Consider the following 19181-nt stretch of genomic DNA (forward strand, 5'->3'; position numbering starts at 1 on the left):
ACATATCAAGGAAAAAATAGTTCTAGTGCCACAGAGTCATATAGCACTGAAACAGGCCCATTGGCCCAACTTGCCCCAGCCAAACAATATGCCCCACCTATACTACACTAGTCCCTCGTACCTACGCGTAGTCTAGATTCCTCGAAACCTTTCCTGTGCTGGTAAATGTTGTTATAGTACCTGCCTCAACTACCATCTCTGGGAGCTCGTTCCATATACCCACCACACTCTGTGTGAAAATCAGTACCTCAGGATCCTATTACTTCTCTCTATAGCTGAGGTCCTCAAGTCCTAGCAACATCCTCGTAAATCTTCTCTGCAATCTTTCCAACTTAACATCTTTCCTAAGCCTGGGTGACCAAAACTGGTCATAATACTCCTCCCTCCTGCAGAACTCATGGACTTTATTAACTTCACCACTAACTTCCACCCTGCCTTTAAATTCACCTGGACTCTCAGACACCTCTCTCCCTTTTCTCAACCTCTCTGCCTGCATCACAGGAGACAGACTATCGACATACGAGAGAAGGATTAGGTGGCGTTTCGGGTCGAGACTTGAGTCTGAAGAAGGGTCTTGACCCGAAACGTCACCCATTCCTTCTCTCCAAAGATGCTGTCTGTCCCGCTGGACAAGTACATGGATAGGAAAGATGTGGAACTGTATGGGCCAAATGCATGCGTGCGGGACGAGAATAGATTGGCATCTTGGTCGATGTGGTCAAGTTTGGTCAAAGGGCCTGTTTCCACGCTGTACGACTCAATGACTCTATGACATTTGACAAATTCCACCCCATTTAAGCCCTTGGCAGTAAGACAGTCCCAGTCTACATTGTGAAAGTTAAAATCCCCTCCTATGTCAATCTTACTGGTCTTGCAGCTGTCCGTAATTTCCTGGCATATTTGCTCTTCTAATTCCCGTTGACTATTTAGTATTCTAGTTCATTGCCAACAAGGTGATCATCCCCATTTTATTTATCAAGTGCATCCATATGGCTTCACTGGATATACCATCAGTAATGTCATCTTGGACTACAGCCATGACATTTTCCTTCATCAATAATGCAACATCCCACTTCTTTTACTCCCACTTATACCTTTCCTGTAGCACCTGTACCCTGGAACATTACGCTGATAAACCTGTCTGTCTCTTGGCCAGGTATCCCTAATGGCTACAACATCCCAGTCACACATCCATGTCCAAGCCCAATATTCACCTGCCTTACCTGTCAGTCTTCTCGCTTTAAAATAAATGCAATTTAATCCAACATGTCAGGGTCCTCGTGCCAGGACACTTGTCCGCCAAGATATTGGTTCCCCTCCAATTTAGGCGTATCCCATCTCTCCCGTAAAGCTCACCTCTGCCCCAGAGGAGATCCCAATGGTTCAAAAATCAGAATCCCTGCCTCCTACACCAACTTGACAGCTACACAGTCATCTGTCCTATCTTCCATTTCCTACCCTCACTAGCACATGACACTTGAAGTAATCTGGAGATCACTACCTTGGAGGTCCTTTTGCCTCACTCCCTATAATCATTTTACAGGATGTCATCCCTTTTCCTAGCCACATCATTTGTGCTAACGGGCACAACGATTTCTGGCTGCTCACCCTCCCCCTTGACAATGTCATGCAGCCGCTCCGAGACATTTTGGAACTTGGCAACAGGGAGACTAAGCACCACCCTGGAGTCTCAATTGCTCCCACGGAATCTCCTGTCTGTCCCTCCAACTAACAGGACTCCTACTACTATAGCTCTGCCTGACATTACCTTTCCCTGCTGTGCCTTAGAACTAGGTTCGCTGCCAAACATCTGACTGCTACTGTTGCTCATCCCTGATGAATCATCCCCTTCAACAGTATCCAGAAGGGTATAATGTGTTGGAAAGAACTGCAGATGCTGGTTTAAAGCAAAGTTAGACACAAAATGGTGGAGTAACTCAGCGGGACAGGCGGCATAGAAACATAGAAACATAGAAATTAGGTGCAGGAGTAGGCCATTCGGCCCTTCGAGCCTGCACCGCCATTCAATATGATCATGGCTGATCATCCAACTCAGTATCCCGTACCTGCCTTCTCGCCATACCCTCTGATCCCCTTAGCCACAAGGGCCACATCTAACTCCCTCTTAAAACTGTGGAGAGAAGGAATGGGTGACGTTTCGGGTCAAAGGAAGGGTCTCGACCCAAAACGTCACCTCTTCCTTCTCTGAGTTACTCCAGCATTTTGTGTTTGTTTTGAACGGATCGGCCAGAGGAGCCACCTGCACTCACTGTCTATTCCTTTTATCATGTTCACCCACCTACTCTCTTGTAGAGTCATGGAGTCATACAGCATGGAAACAGGCCCTTCAGCATAACTTGACCACATCGACCGACATGTCCCATCTATACTAGTCTCACCTGCCTGCGTTTGGCCCATATCCCTTTAAACCTGTCCTATCCATGTACCTATCTAAGTGTTTCTTAAATGTTGCAATGGTCACTGCCTACATACACTCACCACTCTTTGTGTGAAAATGTTAACCCTCAGATACTTATTAAATATTTCCTCCTTTATCTTCAACCTATGTCCTCTGCTTCTCGATTTCCCTACTGCAGACAAGGGTCTCTGTGCATCTTCCCGATCTATTCCTCTCATGATTTTATACACCTCTATAAGATCATCTCTCATACTCCTGTGCACCAAGGAATAGAGTCTCAGCCTGCTAAACCTCTCTCCTGCACCTCGAGTCCAGGCGACATCCTTGTAAATCTTCTTTGCACCTTTTCCAACTGGACAACATCTTTCCTGTAACATGGTGCCCAGAACTGAACACAATACTCTAAACACGGTCTCACCAATGCCTTATATAACTGCAACATGACCTCCCAACTTTTATACTCAATACTATGACTGATGAAGGTCAATGTGCCAAAGCCTTTTTGATCACCCTATCTACCTGTGGCACCACCTTCAAGGAACCATGCACCTGTACTCCTACATCCCTCTGCTCTACTATTTATGAAGGTCTCGTTCTCCAGGATGGTCCTGAGCTTGTCCAGCTGCAGCGGCAGTTCCCTAATGCTAAGGAGCTGCACCTGGACACAATTCCTACAGATGCTCTTATCAGGGGCACTAGCAGTTTCCCTGACCCCCCCCCCCCCCCCCCCCACATCCTGCAGGAGGACAGTGCATCATTCTACCAGCCATCACTACAGCACTAAAACCAAGAGAAAGAAAAGCACAAAAATCACACACAATAAACAGCTGACTGTATCTTTACCTCCTGATTTCCTCTTTAGTTTAGTTTAATTTAGTTTACTTACAGCGTGGAAACAGGTCCTTCGGCCTACCGAGTTCTTGCCGACCAGCGATTCCCGCACACTTACACTGTCCTACACATACTGGGGACAATTTACAATCCTACCAAGCTAATTAGCCTACAAACCTGTACATCTTTGAAGTGTGGGAAGAAACCGAAGATCCCGGAGAAAACCCACGCAGGTCACGTGCAGAACATACAAATTCCGTACAGACAGCACCCGTAGTCAGGATTGAACCCGGGTCTCTAGCGCTGTAAGGCAGCAACGCTACCGCGGCGCCACCATGTCACCCTAGCCTCCTCGCTGAAACTCTTGAGCTGAAGCCTCACATTAACCCCCCTCCCCCACAGCAATTTTGATCACTTAACCAATCAACGCCTGCCTTTTGAAATCTCCTGCATCTGCTCTGATGCTGAAATAGGTTCTAATGCCTAAAAGTAAAGTCTAAACCAATCCAGCTTTTGAAATTGCTCGCAACTACTCCGACATTGATATGCACTAACTCAACTAATCCAACCATTGCCTTTTGAAATCCCCGCTGCTGTTCCCATACGGAAATAGACTGACTCAACCGATCCAAATGTTACCTTTTGAAATGTCTCGTTGCTGCTCTGACACTGGAATACACTAACTCAACCAATCCAACGGCTACCTTTTGAAGATAGACACAAAGTGCTGGAGTAACTCAGTGGGTCAGGCAGCATCTCTGAAGAAAAGGATAAGGCGACGTTTCGGGTCGAGACACTTCAAAGATTGAATTGCAATGTTTAATGTGTTACATTAGGTTAATGTCATATATTAAAAATAAAATACCTGTTGAGGATGATTGTTTCATTTTATAGTCCCTTGGTTTAGGGATAGGTGCTTTCCCCTCATTTTCTCTCCAGTTACTCTTTGCAGATTTCAAAAAAGATGGTGGGCTCCATTGGTCATAATTGTGATGGTGTTCTGCTGGCTTTTCTGTGATAGTTAAAATATTAAGTTCAGCATCATTGTTTTTTGTATTCTTCATAAATATTCTTCTTGGTTTCTCATATTCTGAAAACACATAATGACACATCAATGGTTTCTTCTCTGTTTTCTCAGAGCTTGTAGTTCTTGTTTTGATACCAAAATCCTTCATTAGCTCTGCAAAAGAACAATTTGTCTAACATGGATTAGATTCAAGATCGGATTTCCTTTTTTCTTAAATGTTGACCCTCCTTTATGTGCCTTAAAACACCCTTCCCCAGGGAATCTATTCCAAAATCACCACAAAGGGCAGAAAGGGGTTTGCAAGCAAATAATAACTGGGTCATTCTTGAGAAAATGTGCTGGACTAGTGGGAGCAAAAATTAGAATTGGTTATGTGTAGGAAGGAACTGCAGACGCTGGTTTAAACTGAAAGACACAAAATGCTAGAGTAACTCAGCGGGACAGGCAGCATCTCTGGAGAGAAGGAATGGGTGGCATTTCGGGTCGAGACCTTTCTTCAGACATGTCAGGGGAGGGGGGGGGGGTACACAGATAAGAAAGTGTGTAGATAAGGAAGTGTAAGGTGTGAAAACAGAACAAAGGGATTTTCCAATTTATGTTGAAATATCTGGGGTAATAGAAATGGGTGGATCTCTGGAATTTGCTTAGAATGGTAGCACCAGGATTCTGAGCAAATTCGAAAACTGCCTCAAAGAAATCACATCTGACTTAAAGGGTTATGTTTAATTTAGTTTAGTTCAGAGATACAGTGTGGAAACTGGCCCTTTGGCCCACCGAGTCCACGCTCGTATACTAGTGCAATCCTGCACACTAGGGACAATTTACACTTTTACCGAAGCTAAACCTGCAAGTCTTTGAGATGTGGGAGGAAACCGGAACACCCGGAGAAAACCCATGCGGTCACAGGGAAAACATACAAACTCTGTGCAGACAGCACCGCAGTCAGGATCGAACCCGGGTCTCCGACACTGTAAGGCAGCAACTCTACCACTGTATCATTGTGTCACAGTGTTTATGCCAATGAAGTGTTTTATTACTTAATCATAGAAGTCAATTTGTTTGCGTTCATCCTCCGCAAACTCAACGTCCCAAAACATTTTACAGTAATTAAATGCTTTGCAGTCAAAACACTTGCAATGCAGAAAATATTCAACAAGCAAAGTTCCTCCTGCTCCTATATGATGGAGCTGCTCAAAATCACACAGCTCATTCTTGCTGCTTCCCATAACAGTTTAAAATTTTAAAATGTACCAATTTAGAGCATACCAACTGCATCTGGGCAGGGGCAGATCTGACCATCCATGGGTACAAGAAATGTTATCAGCTAGAATTGCTTGAGCTACGGGGCTTGGAGCTTGAACAGCAATTTATGGAACTCTCCACAAAGTTGGTTTTATTATCAGCACATTTCCAAAGATGGAATATATCATGCACAAGTGCAGAGAGAAAAATATGCCAGAATGCAAAGTATTTTACAGCATTATTGCATTAGAGAAAAATTGCAATGAAGTTGGAAGATCGAGAATGCTCCCTGTCCTCATGAGAGGACCATTCAGTAGTCTGATAACAGTAATGAAGAGTAGAAGAAGCTGTTCCTGAATCTGGTGTATAAGAAATAGCTCCAAATGCTGGTAAAATCGAAGGTAGATTGGATCTGGTGGTATGAGCTTTCAAATTTTTATATCTTGCCGAAGGGTGAGGGAAATAGAGGGAATGACTGGAGTGTAAAAGTCCTTGATTATGTTGGCTGCTTTCCCAGGGCATTATGAAGTGTAGATGGGATCGATGATGAGGGGGTGAAGCTAGTCTGTGTGATGGACTGGGCTACATCCACAACCCTCTATAATTTCTTGCAATCTTGCACAAAGCTGTTACCAAATCAGGCTGTGTTGAATCCCAATCGATGCTTTCTACAGTTGATAAAAGTCATTGGAGACATGCTGAACTTGCTTTATCTTCTGAGGAAGTAGAGGCATTAATGTGCTTTCTTAGCCGTAGTTCCATATATTCTAACAGACCTGGATATTTATCCACTTTCAAAGATGATAAACCACTAATTTCTTATTTTACTATGTTTATTTTACCTATTTCCTCCTTAACTCCAGTGACCATCAAGCAACCTTCTACACATGCACCATAGAAAGCATTTTAACAGGATGCATCACAGCTTAGTTTGGGAACAGCTCCATCCAAGGCCGCAAGAAATTGCAGCGAATTGTGGATGCAGACCAGACCATCACACAAACCAACCTCCCTTCCATTTACTCCATTTATACCTCACGCTGTCTCGGCAAGACCAGCAACATAATCAAGAATGAGTCGCATCCTGGCCATTCCCTCTTTTCACCTCTCCCATCGGGCAAAAGGTATAGAAGTGTGAAACCACACACCTCCAGATTCAGATTTCTTCCCAGCTGTTATAAGGCAACTGAATCATCCTACCACAACCAGTCTTGAACTCCTATTTACCTCATTGGTGACCCTTGGGCTATCTTTGATCAGACTTTACTGACTTTACCTTGCACTAACTGTTATTCCCTAAAACATGTATCTATACACTGTGAATGACTTGATTGTAATCATGTTTTTTCTTTCCACTGACTGGTTAGCACACAACAAAAGCTTATCACTGTACCTCGGTACACGTGACAATAAGCTAAACAGAATATATATTTTTTGTGAAATACAAATCCTACCATTTCAGCTGGAGAACTTAAAATCAAATAATCAACTAAATCTGTTTAAAGAAAGTACTGGCCTCCATCATGATGGCTGTAGATATAATGGTTTGTCATAAAAACCCATCTGGTGTTCTTTAGAAATAAAAAATGGAAAGGTACTAAAATCCTCACAGTGAGGTTTGCTTGTGCTACTCAGGAGGGTTTAAACTGGGGAAACACAAACTGGATCAGGATTACAGTTAGAAAGGCTAATCCATACGTAGAAAATATAAAATGGAACAGACAGGACCATTAGGCAGAGACAGTAAGCGAAGCATGAGAGGACCGGTCCTCTTATCTGCATTAACTTTAATGCAAGTAGTCTCACAGATAATTCAGATGTGCTGAGAGCATGAATCAGCCCAGGAGATCATGATATTGTTGCAATTTTACGAACATGTAGTTGAGGGAAGTGTAGGACTGGCAGCTACAGTTCCGGTGTACAAACGTTTCAGGCGTGACAGAGGGAGTTAGGAATGGGGGAAATTACATTGCTGATCAGGGAGAGCTTTAAGGCAGTACTTAGGAAAGATATCCTGGAGAGATCGATTAATAAGACTGCATGGGGAGATCTTCGTAATAAGAAAAGGATGGTCACTTTAATGGGATTATATTGCAGGATTCCCAATAGTCATCAAGAATAGAGGAACAGATATGTAAGCAGACCGCAGAAAACTGTAAAAGCAACAGGGTAGTAGCAGCAGGGGATTTTCATTTATTCATTATTGACTGGGGCGTAGATGCAAATCTAGATCCTCAATATCTGCATCTCCTCCAATTTTGGTGTTGTCACCAAATTTACTCACCAACCCATCTCCATTTATGTCTTGGTCATTTATCACAAACAGCAGAGGTCCCAGCACAGATCTCTGCAGAACTCCACTGGTCATACACCTCCAGCCAGAATCTCTACTTTCTGCCACAACCCTCAGTCGTCTGTGAATAAGCCCATTTTGAATCCATATAACCAAGTCATGTGAATCCTGTACATCTTAATCTTCTGGATCAGCCTACCACGAGGGAGCTTACTAAAATCCAAGTATACAACATTCACCCCCCTACTTTCATCAATCTAAGTCGTCACCTCAATCAAGTTAATGAGATACAACCTGCTGCATATAATGCCGTGTAGGAAAGAACTGCAGATGCTGGTTTAAATCGAACGTAGACACCAAATGTTGGAGTAACTCAGCGGGACAGGCAGCATCTCTGGACAACAATACCGGGTTGCCTATCCCTAATTAGCGTGTTCTCCTTCAATTGGGAGTAAATTTCAAAGAATTCTCTCCAATAGTTAAACTACCACTGATCACCGGATCATCAGCCTCTAGTTCCCTAGATTTTCTCTACTTCCAAGGAATAACCTTGCCTGTGGTTAGCAAAGACTCTCATCAAGGCCCCTCCATCTCCTTTCTTACTTACTTAGTTCCTCCAACATTGTTGAGTGCATTGGGGAGCAAGCTTTCGACACTCTGTTCAGTCATGTGCGACGTCTTCCACCCTCGATGGGTTAGCGTCCCGGGCTTCCAAATCCTTCTGGAATGTTCACCTCCATGTGAGTTTACCATGTCATTGCTACCTTAGGTGCACGTTCTGGTGACATTCTCCTTTCTTGCCCTCCTCAATAACCTGGGACAGATCCCATCAGACCCTGAGAACTTATCCCCCTAACGTAGCATCTCCTCCTCCTTGATCCCAAACTGCAAGAGCATATTCGTATTCTCCACACTGACCTCACTGCCCTCCAAGTCCAACACTCAGTAAATACAGATGCAAAGTACTCATTCAGTACCTCACCTCTGGACTCCAATCATAGATTTTCATCCTTTAACTTTGAGTGCTCCTACCTTCTCCCTGGTCACCCTCTTATTTTTAATGTAAAAAACTTGGGATTTTCCTGAATCTATCTCACCAATGACATTTCATGGCAAATATTGGCCCTTCTAATCACCCACCTGATTTATTTGCTACTCGCTTTATATTCCTCATAAGCCCCACCTGATGCCACCTTGTTAAACCTGACGTACACTTCATTTTCCTTCCTGACCAAATTTACAACCTCCTTTGTCATCCACGATTCCCTTATCTTGCTGTCCTTATCCCTCCTCCTTACTGGAACATGCTGATCCTGTATTTTGATTAGCTTGCCTTTAAACAACTCCCATATGTCATTTGTGGATGTACCAAATAACAAATGCTCCCGATCTACCCTCCTTGCCCCAATTAAGAACTATCCCCCAACATCCAGACCTGTCCCTACTCAAAGCAATCTTAAAACCTATGGAGTTGTGATCACTATCTCCAAATTCTTCTTCCAGTCACCTGGCAAGGCTTGTTTCCCAATATAAGTATGGTGCCTCCTCGAGTCAGACTATCCTGATACAGTTTAAGGAAGCCTTCTTGGATACACCTTACATATTGTACCCTGTCTAATCCTCTTGCCCTGAGTAAATTCCAGTCATTAACAATCAAAATGCAAGTTAAAATCACCCACTGCAATAACCCCGTGATTCTTGCATCCTTACGTAATCTGTCAACATGTCGGATCTATCTCCCACTGGCTATTCAGTGGCCTATAATATAATCCCATTAGAGTAATTGCACCTCTTATTTTTGAGCTCAACCCATACTGCCTCTGTAGACGTACCCTCCAGTATGTACTCGCTGAGTATCCCCGTGATGTTCTCCTTGGTTAGTATAGCAGCAACTGCAACTCTTTTATCCCCTCTCTATCTTAGACAATAGACAATAGATAATAGGTGCAGGAGTAGGAGTAGGCCATTCGGTCCTTAGAGCCAGCACCGCCATTCAATGTGATCATGGCTAATCATCCACGATCAGTACCCCATTCTTGCCTTCTCCCCATATCCCCTGACCCCCGCTATCTTTAAGAGCCCTATCTAGCTCTCTCTTGAAAGCATCCAGAGAACCAGCGTCCATGCCTTCTGAGGCAGAGAACTCCACAGAATCACAACTCTCTATGTGAAAAAGTTTTTCCTCATCTCCGTTCTAAATGGCTTACCCCTTATTCTTAAACTGTGGCCCCTGGTTCTGGACTCCCCCAACATCGGGAACATATTTCCTGCCTCTAGCGTGTTCAAACCCTTAATCTTATATGTTTCAATAAGTTTTCCTCTCATCTTTCTAAATTCCAGAGTATACAAGCCCAGCCGCTCTATTCTATCAACATATGACACAACGTCTGAAACATCGAAACCGAAGCAAGTTTGTTGCCAGTCGTGTCCCTCTCGCAATCTAGTTTCTTTAATGGCTACACCATCATAATTCCAAGCACTGATCCAGGCTCCAAGTTCATCAGCTTTACCCACAATAATCCTTGCATTGAAGTAAGCACATCACATCCTTAATTATCCTCATATTCATGAATCTCTCCTGCCTGTCCTTTCTTTGAGATTTATTTGTCATAACTTCCATTTTCTCATCAGACTTTCCATTTGCTGACCTGCTGCTCTGGTTCCCACCCCTCTGCAATTCCAGTTGAAACAAACATTTCATGAATTTCATAGGTTTGTGAATAAAAAAGTAAACTTGGCTAATGCTACTAAAAGTGGACTGGAAAATTCTCATTGATTCCAACATTTAGCATTGCATATTTTGGATGCTCCAATAATCATTAAAGCAAAAAAAGATAAACTTATGAAAGTAATTGAGATTTACAACATTAATTCCAATCAATTTGAATGTGGATACTTGACGAGATTGAAAATAGTTACATTGCTACAGTTTATGGTATGTATTAGCAAATTCTCACCATGGTCAAAATCCTCGACGTAATTTTCTTCATTTGTAGACTGTTTCATCGCTCTGACAGCAACCGTCCTGCGTAATTCATCCTGAATTGACAATAATAAGTAATGCTATCATTGTTGTGAACTTGGACTCCATGATAGCTCTACACATCAATGCTGTTAAGCGTCTTGCCATTCTAGAATAATCTACAACACTACCACGCTATTTAGTTGTCAAACTGATTTTTCTATAAAGATAGAGCAAATGGTAAATGGTAAAGAACAAAAGTTTAATCTCAGGTGATTTGGAAAGTAATTTTGTGCGCTTTTGATCATTTCTGGTTGCCTCATTACAGGAAAGATATGGAGGCGTTGGAGAGGGTGCAGCGGTTTACCAGAATGTTGCCTGGATTGGGGGGTTTCAGCTACAGAGAGGACTTTGATTGTTTGCTCTAGAATGGCCGAGGTTGAGGGGAGACTTAATAGAACAATATAAAATTACTAGACTAAGTGGGACCTGTTGGGTCCTATGTTCACACGGGAGGGCTGGTCCCCCGACGCAATATTTCACCTCTCCACCAATTCCAATATTGGTGGCCAGTGGGGGGGCTTTCTGGAGCGCTGGTATGGGTTCTTGGGGTGGCATCTCAGTCCCTCAAGCCTGATCTGCTGGCAGCTCACTCACAGCTGGTGGGCTGGCAGTTGACTCATGGCTATTCCCAAGACCACCAAATTCAAATCCATTTTCCTACCATTTCCAGCAGGATCCAAGGCCACCAAATTCAAGTGCAGTTTCCTACCACTTCAAGCAGGGTGCAAGGCCATCGAATTCAAGTGCAGATTCAAACCATTTCAAGCAGGGTGCAAGGCCACCAAATTCAAGTGCAGTTTCATACCACTTTCAGCAGGGTGCAAGGCTATCAAATTCAGTGCAGTTTCATACCACTTCAAGCAGGATGCAAGGCCGCCAAATTCAAGTGCAGTTTCATTCCACTTCAAGCAGGGTGCAAGGCCACCAAATTCAAATGCAGCTTCATACCATTTCATGCAGGATGATACCACCATAAAACCACACAAAACACCAAACTCACAGTTCAGTAGCCATTCAGTGTGTTCAGTTCATTCACAGCTCAGACAGTCGTGACCTCTCCCTCCCCCATCATGCAGAGACTGAGCCACACCCACACTTCTGGGTTTTATAACCCTTCCCCCTCCCACCGGAAAAGGTGTGGCCTTCATGGCGTGATTGACAGGAGAAAGATTCTCAACATTTTTTAAACACTAATAACACTTTTATTTTTAATTGATGGGAACAATTCTCTGCACCTGCTGAGCAGAGGGGGACTGAGTAAGATGGCCAAAAATCACAGCCGCAAGTGGTAGCGTTTTATCTAAAATCAATATACAGTGCAAACAGGAAGTAAGTGCATTTGCAGTAATGCCTTTTAACTTCAAGCCAAAGCACCCAAGCCACCATTTGCAGTAAGTAGTGCCTTTCAACTTCAAGCCACAGCACCCAAGCCACCATTTGCAGTAAGTAGTGCCTTTCAACTTCAAGCCAAAGCACCCAAGCCACCATTTGCAGTAAGTAGTGCCTTTCAACTTCAAGCCAAAGCACCCAAGCCACCATTTGCAGTAAGTAGTGCCTTTCAACTTAAGCCAAAGCACCCAAGCCACCATTTGCAGTAAGTAGTGCCTTTCAACTTCAAGCCAAAGCACCCAAGCCACCATTTGCAGTAAGTAGTGCCTTTCAACTTCAAGCCAAAGCACCCAAGCCACCATTTGCAGTAAGTAGTGCCTTTCAACTTCAAGCCACAGCACCCAAGCCACCATTTGCAGTAAGTAGTGCCTTTCAACTTCAAGCCAAAGCACCCAAGCCACCATTTGCAGTAAGTAGTGCCTTTCAACTTCAAGCCAAAGCACCCAAGCCACCATTTGCAGTGAGTAGTGCCTTTCAAATTCAAGCCAAAGCACCCAAGCCACCATTTGCAATAAGTAGTGCCTTTCAACTTCACGCCAAAGCACCCAAGCCACCATTTGCAGTAAGTAGTGCTTTTCAACCTCACGCCAAAGCACCCAAGCCACCATTTGCAGTAAGTAGTGCCTTTCAACTTCACGCCAAAGCACCCAAGCCACCATTTGCAGTAAGTACTGCCTTTCAACTTCAAGCCAAAGCACCCGCCACCATTTGCAGTAAGCAGTGCCTTTCAACTTCAAGACAAAGCACCCAAACTACCATTTGCAGTAAGTAGTGTCTTTCAACTTCAAGCCAAAGCACCCAAGCCACCATTTGCAGTAAGTAGTGCCTTTCAACTTCAAGCCAAAGCACCCAAGCCATCATTTGCAGTACGCAGTGCCTTTTAACTTCAAGCCAAACCACCCAAGCCACAATTTGCAGTAACCAGTGCCTTTTAACCTCAAGCCAAAGCACCGAAGCCAACATTTGCAGTAAGTAGTGCATTTCAACTTCAAGCCAAAGCTCCCAAGCCACCATTTGCAGTAAGTAGTGCCTTTCAACTTCAAGCCAAAGCACCCAAGCCACCATTTGTACTGTAGTGCCTTTCAACTTCAAGCAAAAGGCATCAAGCCACCATTTGCAGTAAGTAGTGCCTTTCAACTTCAAGGCAAAGCACCCAAGTCACCATTTGCAGTAAGTAGTGCCTTTTAACTTCAAGCCAAAGCACCCAAGCCACCATTTGCAGTAAGTAGTGCATTTCAACTTCAAGCCAAAGCACCCAAGCCACCATTTGCAATAAGTAGTGCCTTTCAACTTCAAGCCAAAGCACCCAAGCCACCATTTGCAGTAAGTAATGCCTTTCAACTTCAAGCCACAGCACCCAAGCCACCATTTGCAGTAAGTAGTGCCTTTCAACTTCAAGCCAAAGCACCCAAGCCACCATTTGCAGTAAGTAGTGCCTTTCAACTTCAAGTCAAAGCACCCAAGCCACCATTTGCAGTAAGTAGTGCCTTTCAACTTCAAGCCAAAGCACCCAAGCCACCATTTGCAGTAAGTAGTGCCTTTCAACTACACGCCAAAGCACCCAAGCCACCATTTGCAGTAAGTAGTGCCTTTCAACCTCACGCCAAAGCACCCAAGCCACCATTTGCAGTAAGTAGTGCCTTTCAACTTCACGCCAAAGCACCCAAGCCACCATTTGCAGTAAGTACTGCCTTTCAACTTCAAGCCAAAGCACCCGCCACCATTTGCAGTAAGCAGTGCCTTTCAACTTCAAGACAAAGCACCCAAACTACCATTTGCAGTAAGTAGTGCCTTTCAACTTCAAGCCAAAGCACCCAAGCCACCATTTGCAGTAAGTAGTGCCTTTCAACTTCAAGCCAAAGCACCCAAGCCATCATTTGCAGTACGCAGTGCCTTTTAACTTCAAGCCAAAGCACCCAAGCCACAATTTGCAGTAACCAGTGCCTTTTAACCTCAAGCCAAAGCACCGAAGCCAACATTTGCAGTAAGTAGTGCATTTCAACTTCAAGCCAAAGCTCCCAAGCCACCATTTGCAGTAAGTAGTGCCTTTCAACTTCAAGCCAAAGCACCCAAGCCACCATTTGTACTGTAGTGCCTTTCAACTTCAAGCAAAAGGCATCAAGCCACCATTTGCAGTAAGTAGTGCCTTTCAACTTCAAGGCAAAGCACCCGTCACCATTTGCAGTAAGTAGTGCCTTTTAACTTCAAGCCAAAGCACCCAAGCCACCATTTGCAGTAAGTAGTGCATTTCAACTTCAAGCCAAAGCACCCAAGCCACCATTTGCAATAAGTAGTGCCTTTCAACTTCAAGCCAAAGCACCCAAGCCACCATTTGCAGTAAGTAGTGCATTTCAACTTCAAGCCAAAGCACCCAAGCCACCATTTGCAGTAAGTAGTGCTTTTAACTTCAAGCCAAAGTACCCAAGCCACCATTCGCAGAAAGTAGTGCCTTTTAACTTCGCCAAAGCACCCAAACAACCATTTGAGGCAGTGCTTTTTTACTTCAAACAAACCATATTTTCATTTTCAAACCACATTAAGGGGACTCGCAGTTGAGTAGTCATGTGTTCAGTGTCATTCAGAGCTCAGAGAGACGTGACCTTTTGGCTTCATCCATCTTGCAGAGATGAGTGAGGCACATCACTTCCTGGTTTTATAGTCCCTCCCTCTCCCTCCAGCAGGGGCAGCAGAGAGAATGGTGAATTAAAAAAAACCATTAATATCTCTCTGATTTGTCATTGATGGGAAAAATCCTCCAGTCCAGGAAGGCAGAGGGAGGCTCTGAGCGAGGTGGCCAAAAATGACGGCAGTAGGTGGCGGCGTTCTCTCGGAAATCGCAGCACAGTGGGCCAAAAGCGGTCAAGATTAGACCTTTAGTAATATAGATTATGTTAAATCACATACACAAGAATATAGAACCAGAGATCCTTGACGAATGTTTGAATAAACATCCTAACACAGATAAATTAATATCTCACATTTATAGAATAGAATAGAATAGAATGCCATTTTATTGTCACTATACACATGTACAATGAGATTAAAAGCAGCTCCTTCTCAGTGCAGACATGTAATTAGTGCAAAAAACAAAAAACAAAACAAAGGGGGGGGGGGGGGGGATAAGGTGCACAGTTCTGCGGCGCTATATACATATCTATAAAAAGACAATGGATGAATAGAGTGAATAAATAGGATTCCTATATACAGTATGGGTTATTGCACATATTTTAAAAAATTACAGTTACAGTACAAATTACTATTATCTATAATATTCTTTTAGATAGTGAGGTCCCGTCGACGGAACTATATAGACAAGCATGGGAAATGAATTAGCTCAACCCATAATGAAAGATATATGAGATGAAAGTTTGCAACATATACATCAATGCTCGTTAAATGCCAGACACTCTTTAGACTGCACTATTCTAAAACAAAATTAAACAGAATTTTTCCAAATAATTCTCCTATCTGTGACAAATGTCAATATTTAGAAGCTAATTTAACTCATACTTTTGTAAACTGTACAAAAATTAAAAATTTCTGGACGGATATCTTTAAAATTATTTCTGAAGTTGTTAATATCCAATTGGATTCTGATCCAAAACTATTAATATTAGGAATATCAGAACATAGCTTAAAACTTACAATAAACCAAATAAATTTCCTTGATTATAGTATAATAATTGGGAAAAAAATAATATTAAAATTTTGGAAAAACCCAACAACCCCCACAATTAAAATGTGGATTATGGAAATGTCTGAGACCTTACATTCGGAAAAAATTAGACTTATCTTAATTGCCAAATCAGAATTATTTGCTAGAATATGGTCTCCATTTATTGATTTTCTGAAAGGGTGAATTGGTTCAGCACGGAAGCTTGACTGAAACTTGAATCCAGGATTGGATGAATAATTACACTTTATAATATAGGGACCTATCTCCAAAATTGTGTTATTGGTAATTTATTTTGTTTTTTTCTTTTTTCTCCCTCCCTTCTCTCTATAGCTCTATCTCTCAAAAAAAACTATAAAAAAATAAACAGAAGCTGTGTTAATATGTAACTGGTAAACAAATTGTGTTTTGGTTATGATATGTATATGCTTCTAATAAAAATATTTAAATTTTTTTTAAATGCCGCGAGTAAATAAAGGTCGCCATGGAAAAAAACGATACTTTTTTTACTCGTAGGTTTAGTCGTAGTAGGTCGGTATGTTAGTCGTAGGTAATCGAGGGTAGTCGAAGGTAGTCGTAGATAGTCTTCAACATAGTCGAAGGGAGGTCGAAGGAGGTCGTCTTCACTCGCCACTATTCGGTGTCCAATTTTCCCGAAGTTAGTCGTAGCTAGTCGAAGCTGGTCTTCAACATAGTCGAAGGAGGTCTTCTACATAGTCGAAGGAGGTCTACATGTCATTTTTTCAAACTCTTCTAAACTTGCCAATTAGGTCGCCCAAGTGGGACAGCCCCTTTACATACATAAACAGCTCAATTTCATTGCCAGAGACATCGAAGAGCTGGAAGATTCTTGTATAACTTAATAAGATATCAGTTATACTACAGTTGAAGAACTAACTGTCCACCTCTGTTCACTACACTATAAGAAGGCATGGTTGCATTGGAGAAGGTGCAGAGGAGATTCATGGTAATCTTTGCTGGGACAAAGCTTTTCAGTCATGAGGAGAAACTGGAGAGGCTGCATTTATTTTCCTGGGAGTGGAGAAGAGAGAGGGAGCCTGGTAGAAATGTGCTAAATTATAAAGGGCTGTGGGCATCCTTGCCTGCTATTAGCACCAAATATCATAAACAAATAAGCACAATGTGCTTCTAATTGTGCAGGGTCTGCCACAATCACCTCTCAGGTAGTGTGTTCCCAATTTCAACCACTCTCTGAATGAAAATACTCCTCCTCCAGTCCCCTCTAAATGTCCTATCCCTTCCCTTCAACCTATTATAAACACTTCTGCCAAGAGGAAATGTTTGTCACCCTCTACCTTATCTATGCTTCTTAATTGTATATACATCAATCAGGATCCACCCCAGCTCTCTCTGCTCCAAACCTAGACTTTCTATAACTAACACACTCCATCCTAGGCAACATTCTGGTCAATCCCCTGTGCACACTTTCTGGTGCAGACACATCCATCAAGCTGTGATCAAATGATGTTTTATACAGTTGTACCATAATCTCCTCTCTTTCATTCTATGTCCCTGCTAATAAAGACAAGAAAAATGGGTGGTATTGTAGACAGCGAAGATGGTTGTTAAATATTGCAGCAGGATCTTGATCTGTTCGGCATGTGGGCTGAGGAATGGTTGATGGAATTTAATACAGAGAGATGTGAGATGTTGCATTTTGGGAGAACTAACATAGGCAGGACCTACACAGTGAATGGCAAGGCTCTGGGGAGTGTTGTAGAGCAGAGTGATCTAAGAGTACAGGAAAGTGCCATCCCAGGTAGATAGGGTGGTCAAAAGGCTTTTAGCACGTTGGCCTTCATCAGTCAGAGTATTGAGTACAGAGGATGGGAGGTCATGTTGCAGTTGTATAAGATGTTGGTGGGGCTGCATTTAGAGTATTGTGTTCAGTTTTGGACACCTTGTTATAGGAAAGATGTTGTCAAGCTGGAAAGGGTGTAAAGAAGATTTACGAGGATGTTGCCAGGACTCGAGGGCCTGATCTATCGGGGAGGTTGAGCAGTCTGGGACTCTATTCCTTGGAGCGCAGGAGGATGAATGGTGATCTTATAGAGGTGTACAAAAACATGAGAGGAATAGATCAGGTAGACGCACAGAGCCTCTTGCCCAGAGTAAGGGAATCGAGAACCAGAGGACATAGGTTTAAAGTGAGGGGGCAATGATTTAATAGGAAACTGTGGGGTTACTTTTTTTCACAAAGAGTGGTGGGTGTTTGGAACGAGCTGCCAGAGGAGCTAGTTGAGGCAGAGTTAAGATATACAATTTCTAGTTTAATTGGCCTCTGCAAATTTCCCCTACTATATATGGAATGGATGCAGAAGCGGAATAACACAGAGGATATGTGAACGAATGATTGAACATCAGTGTAGACGCGGGCGGAAGGGCCTGTTTCCATGAGGGTGGCACAGTGGCGCAGCAGTAGAGTTGCTGCCTTAGAGCACCAGAGACCCTGATTTGATTCTGACTATGGGTGCTGTCTCTACAGAGTTTATACGTTCTTCCTGTGACCGTGTGCGTTTTCTCCAGGAGCTCCAGTTTCCTCCCACACTCCAACAATGTGTAAGTTTGTAGGTTAGTTGGCTTGGGTAAAATTGTCCCCAGTGTATAGGATAGTGTTAGTATATGTGATGATTGCTGGTCGACGCAGACTTGATGGGCCTAAGGGTCTGTTTCCACACTGTACCTCTAAAGTCAAAAATCATGATAAAGGATCAGTCACCAGAAAACAGCGCTAGGATAAAAGGGTCCTTTCAGTTCGGCAGGCACTACTCACTACTCTGTCATCAGTACCGGGGCATCCATAATTTGCAATCTATTTTAACAGCCGAGATGAAGAGACCGGGTGTATTGTAGAAAAATATCCTTGTGGCAGACATACATATGGGAAAGCAAGCAGGAAGCATGCAAAGATTATGCTTACGTTCTTACGATCTTTTGACCATCTTGGCCCAACAATTATGTCAGGATAATAAGCATTAGTGAGATAAGTAGACTAGGGGAAGATTAATACAGATCAACAGACTGTGTCCATTTTAGACTATCTGGACCATATCTGAAACATACTTGACATTTTGCATAAGCTGAAGTGGTAGTGATATCCTCTTCCTCTAACATTCTGTTTGTATTTCCAGAATCTGCAGGAAATAGATGCATAATATATATTTAATGTTAGAAATAAAAAGTACATTTTGCTTTTTTTTTTTTTTTTAAATACTACCAAATACTCAAAAACTGCAGAGCTAAGCTAATTCATATCCAACA

The 19181-nt window shown here is 42.9% G+C and overlaps 1 protein-coding gene across 1 annotated transcript in view; it reads right to left on the reverse strand.

The window, feature by feature from the left end:
• Positions 1-19181, reverse strand: part of LOC116979328 (microtubule-associated protein 9-like) — a 68318-nt gene that overhangs the window by 44505 nt on the left and 4632 nt on the right. The window contains exons 3-5 of the mRNA XM_033030964.1: positions 18984-19054; positions 10770-10851; positions 4116-4340 (exon numbers count right to left, since the gene is read on the reverse strand). Of these exons, the coding sequence (XP_032886855.1) occupies positions 4116-4340; positions 10770-10851; positions 18984-19054 (378 nt within the window). The remainder of the gene's footprint in view (positions 1-4115; positions 4341-10769; positions 10852-18983; positions 19055-19181) is intronic.

Source organism: Amblyraja radiata, chromosome 1, assembly GCF_010909765.2.
Source record: "Amblyraja radiata isolate CabotCenter1 chromosome 1, sAmbRad1.1.pri, whole genome shotgun sequence".
Lineage (NCBI taxonomy): Eukaryota > Metazoa > Chordata > Chondrichthyes > Rajiformes > Rajidae > Amblyraja > Amblyraja radiata.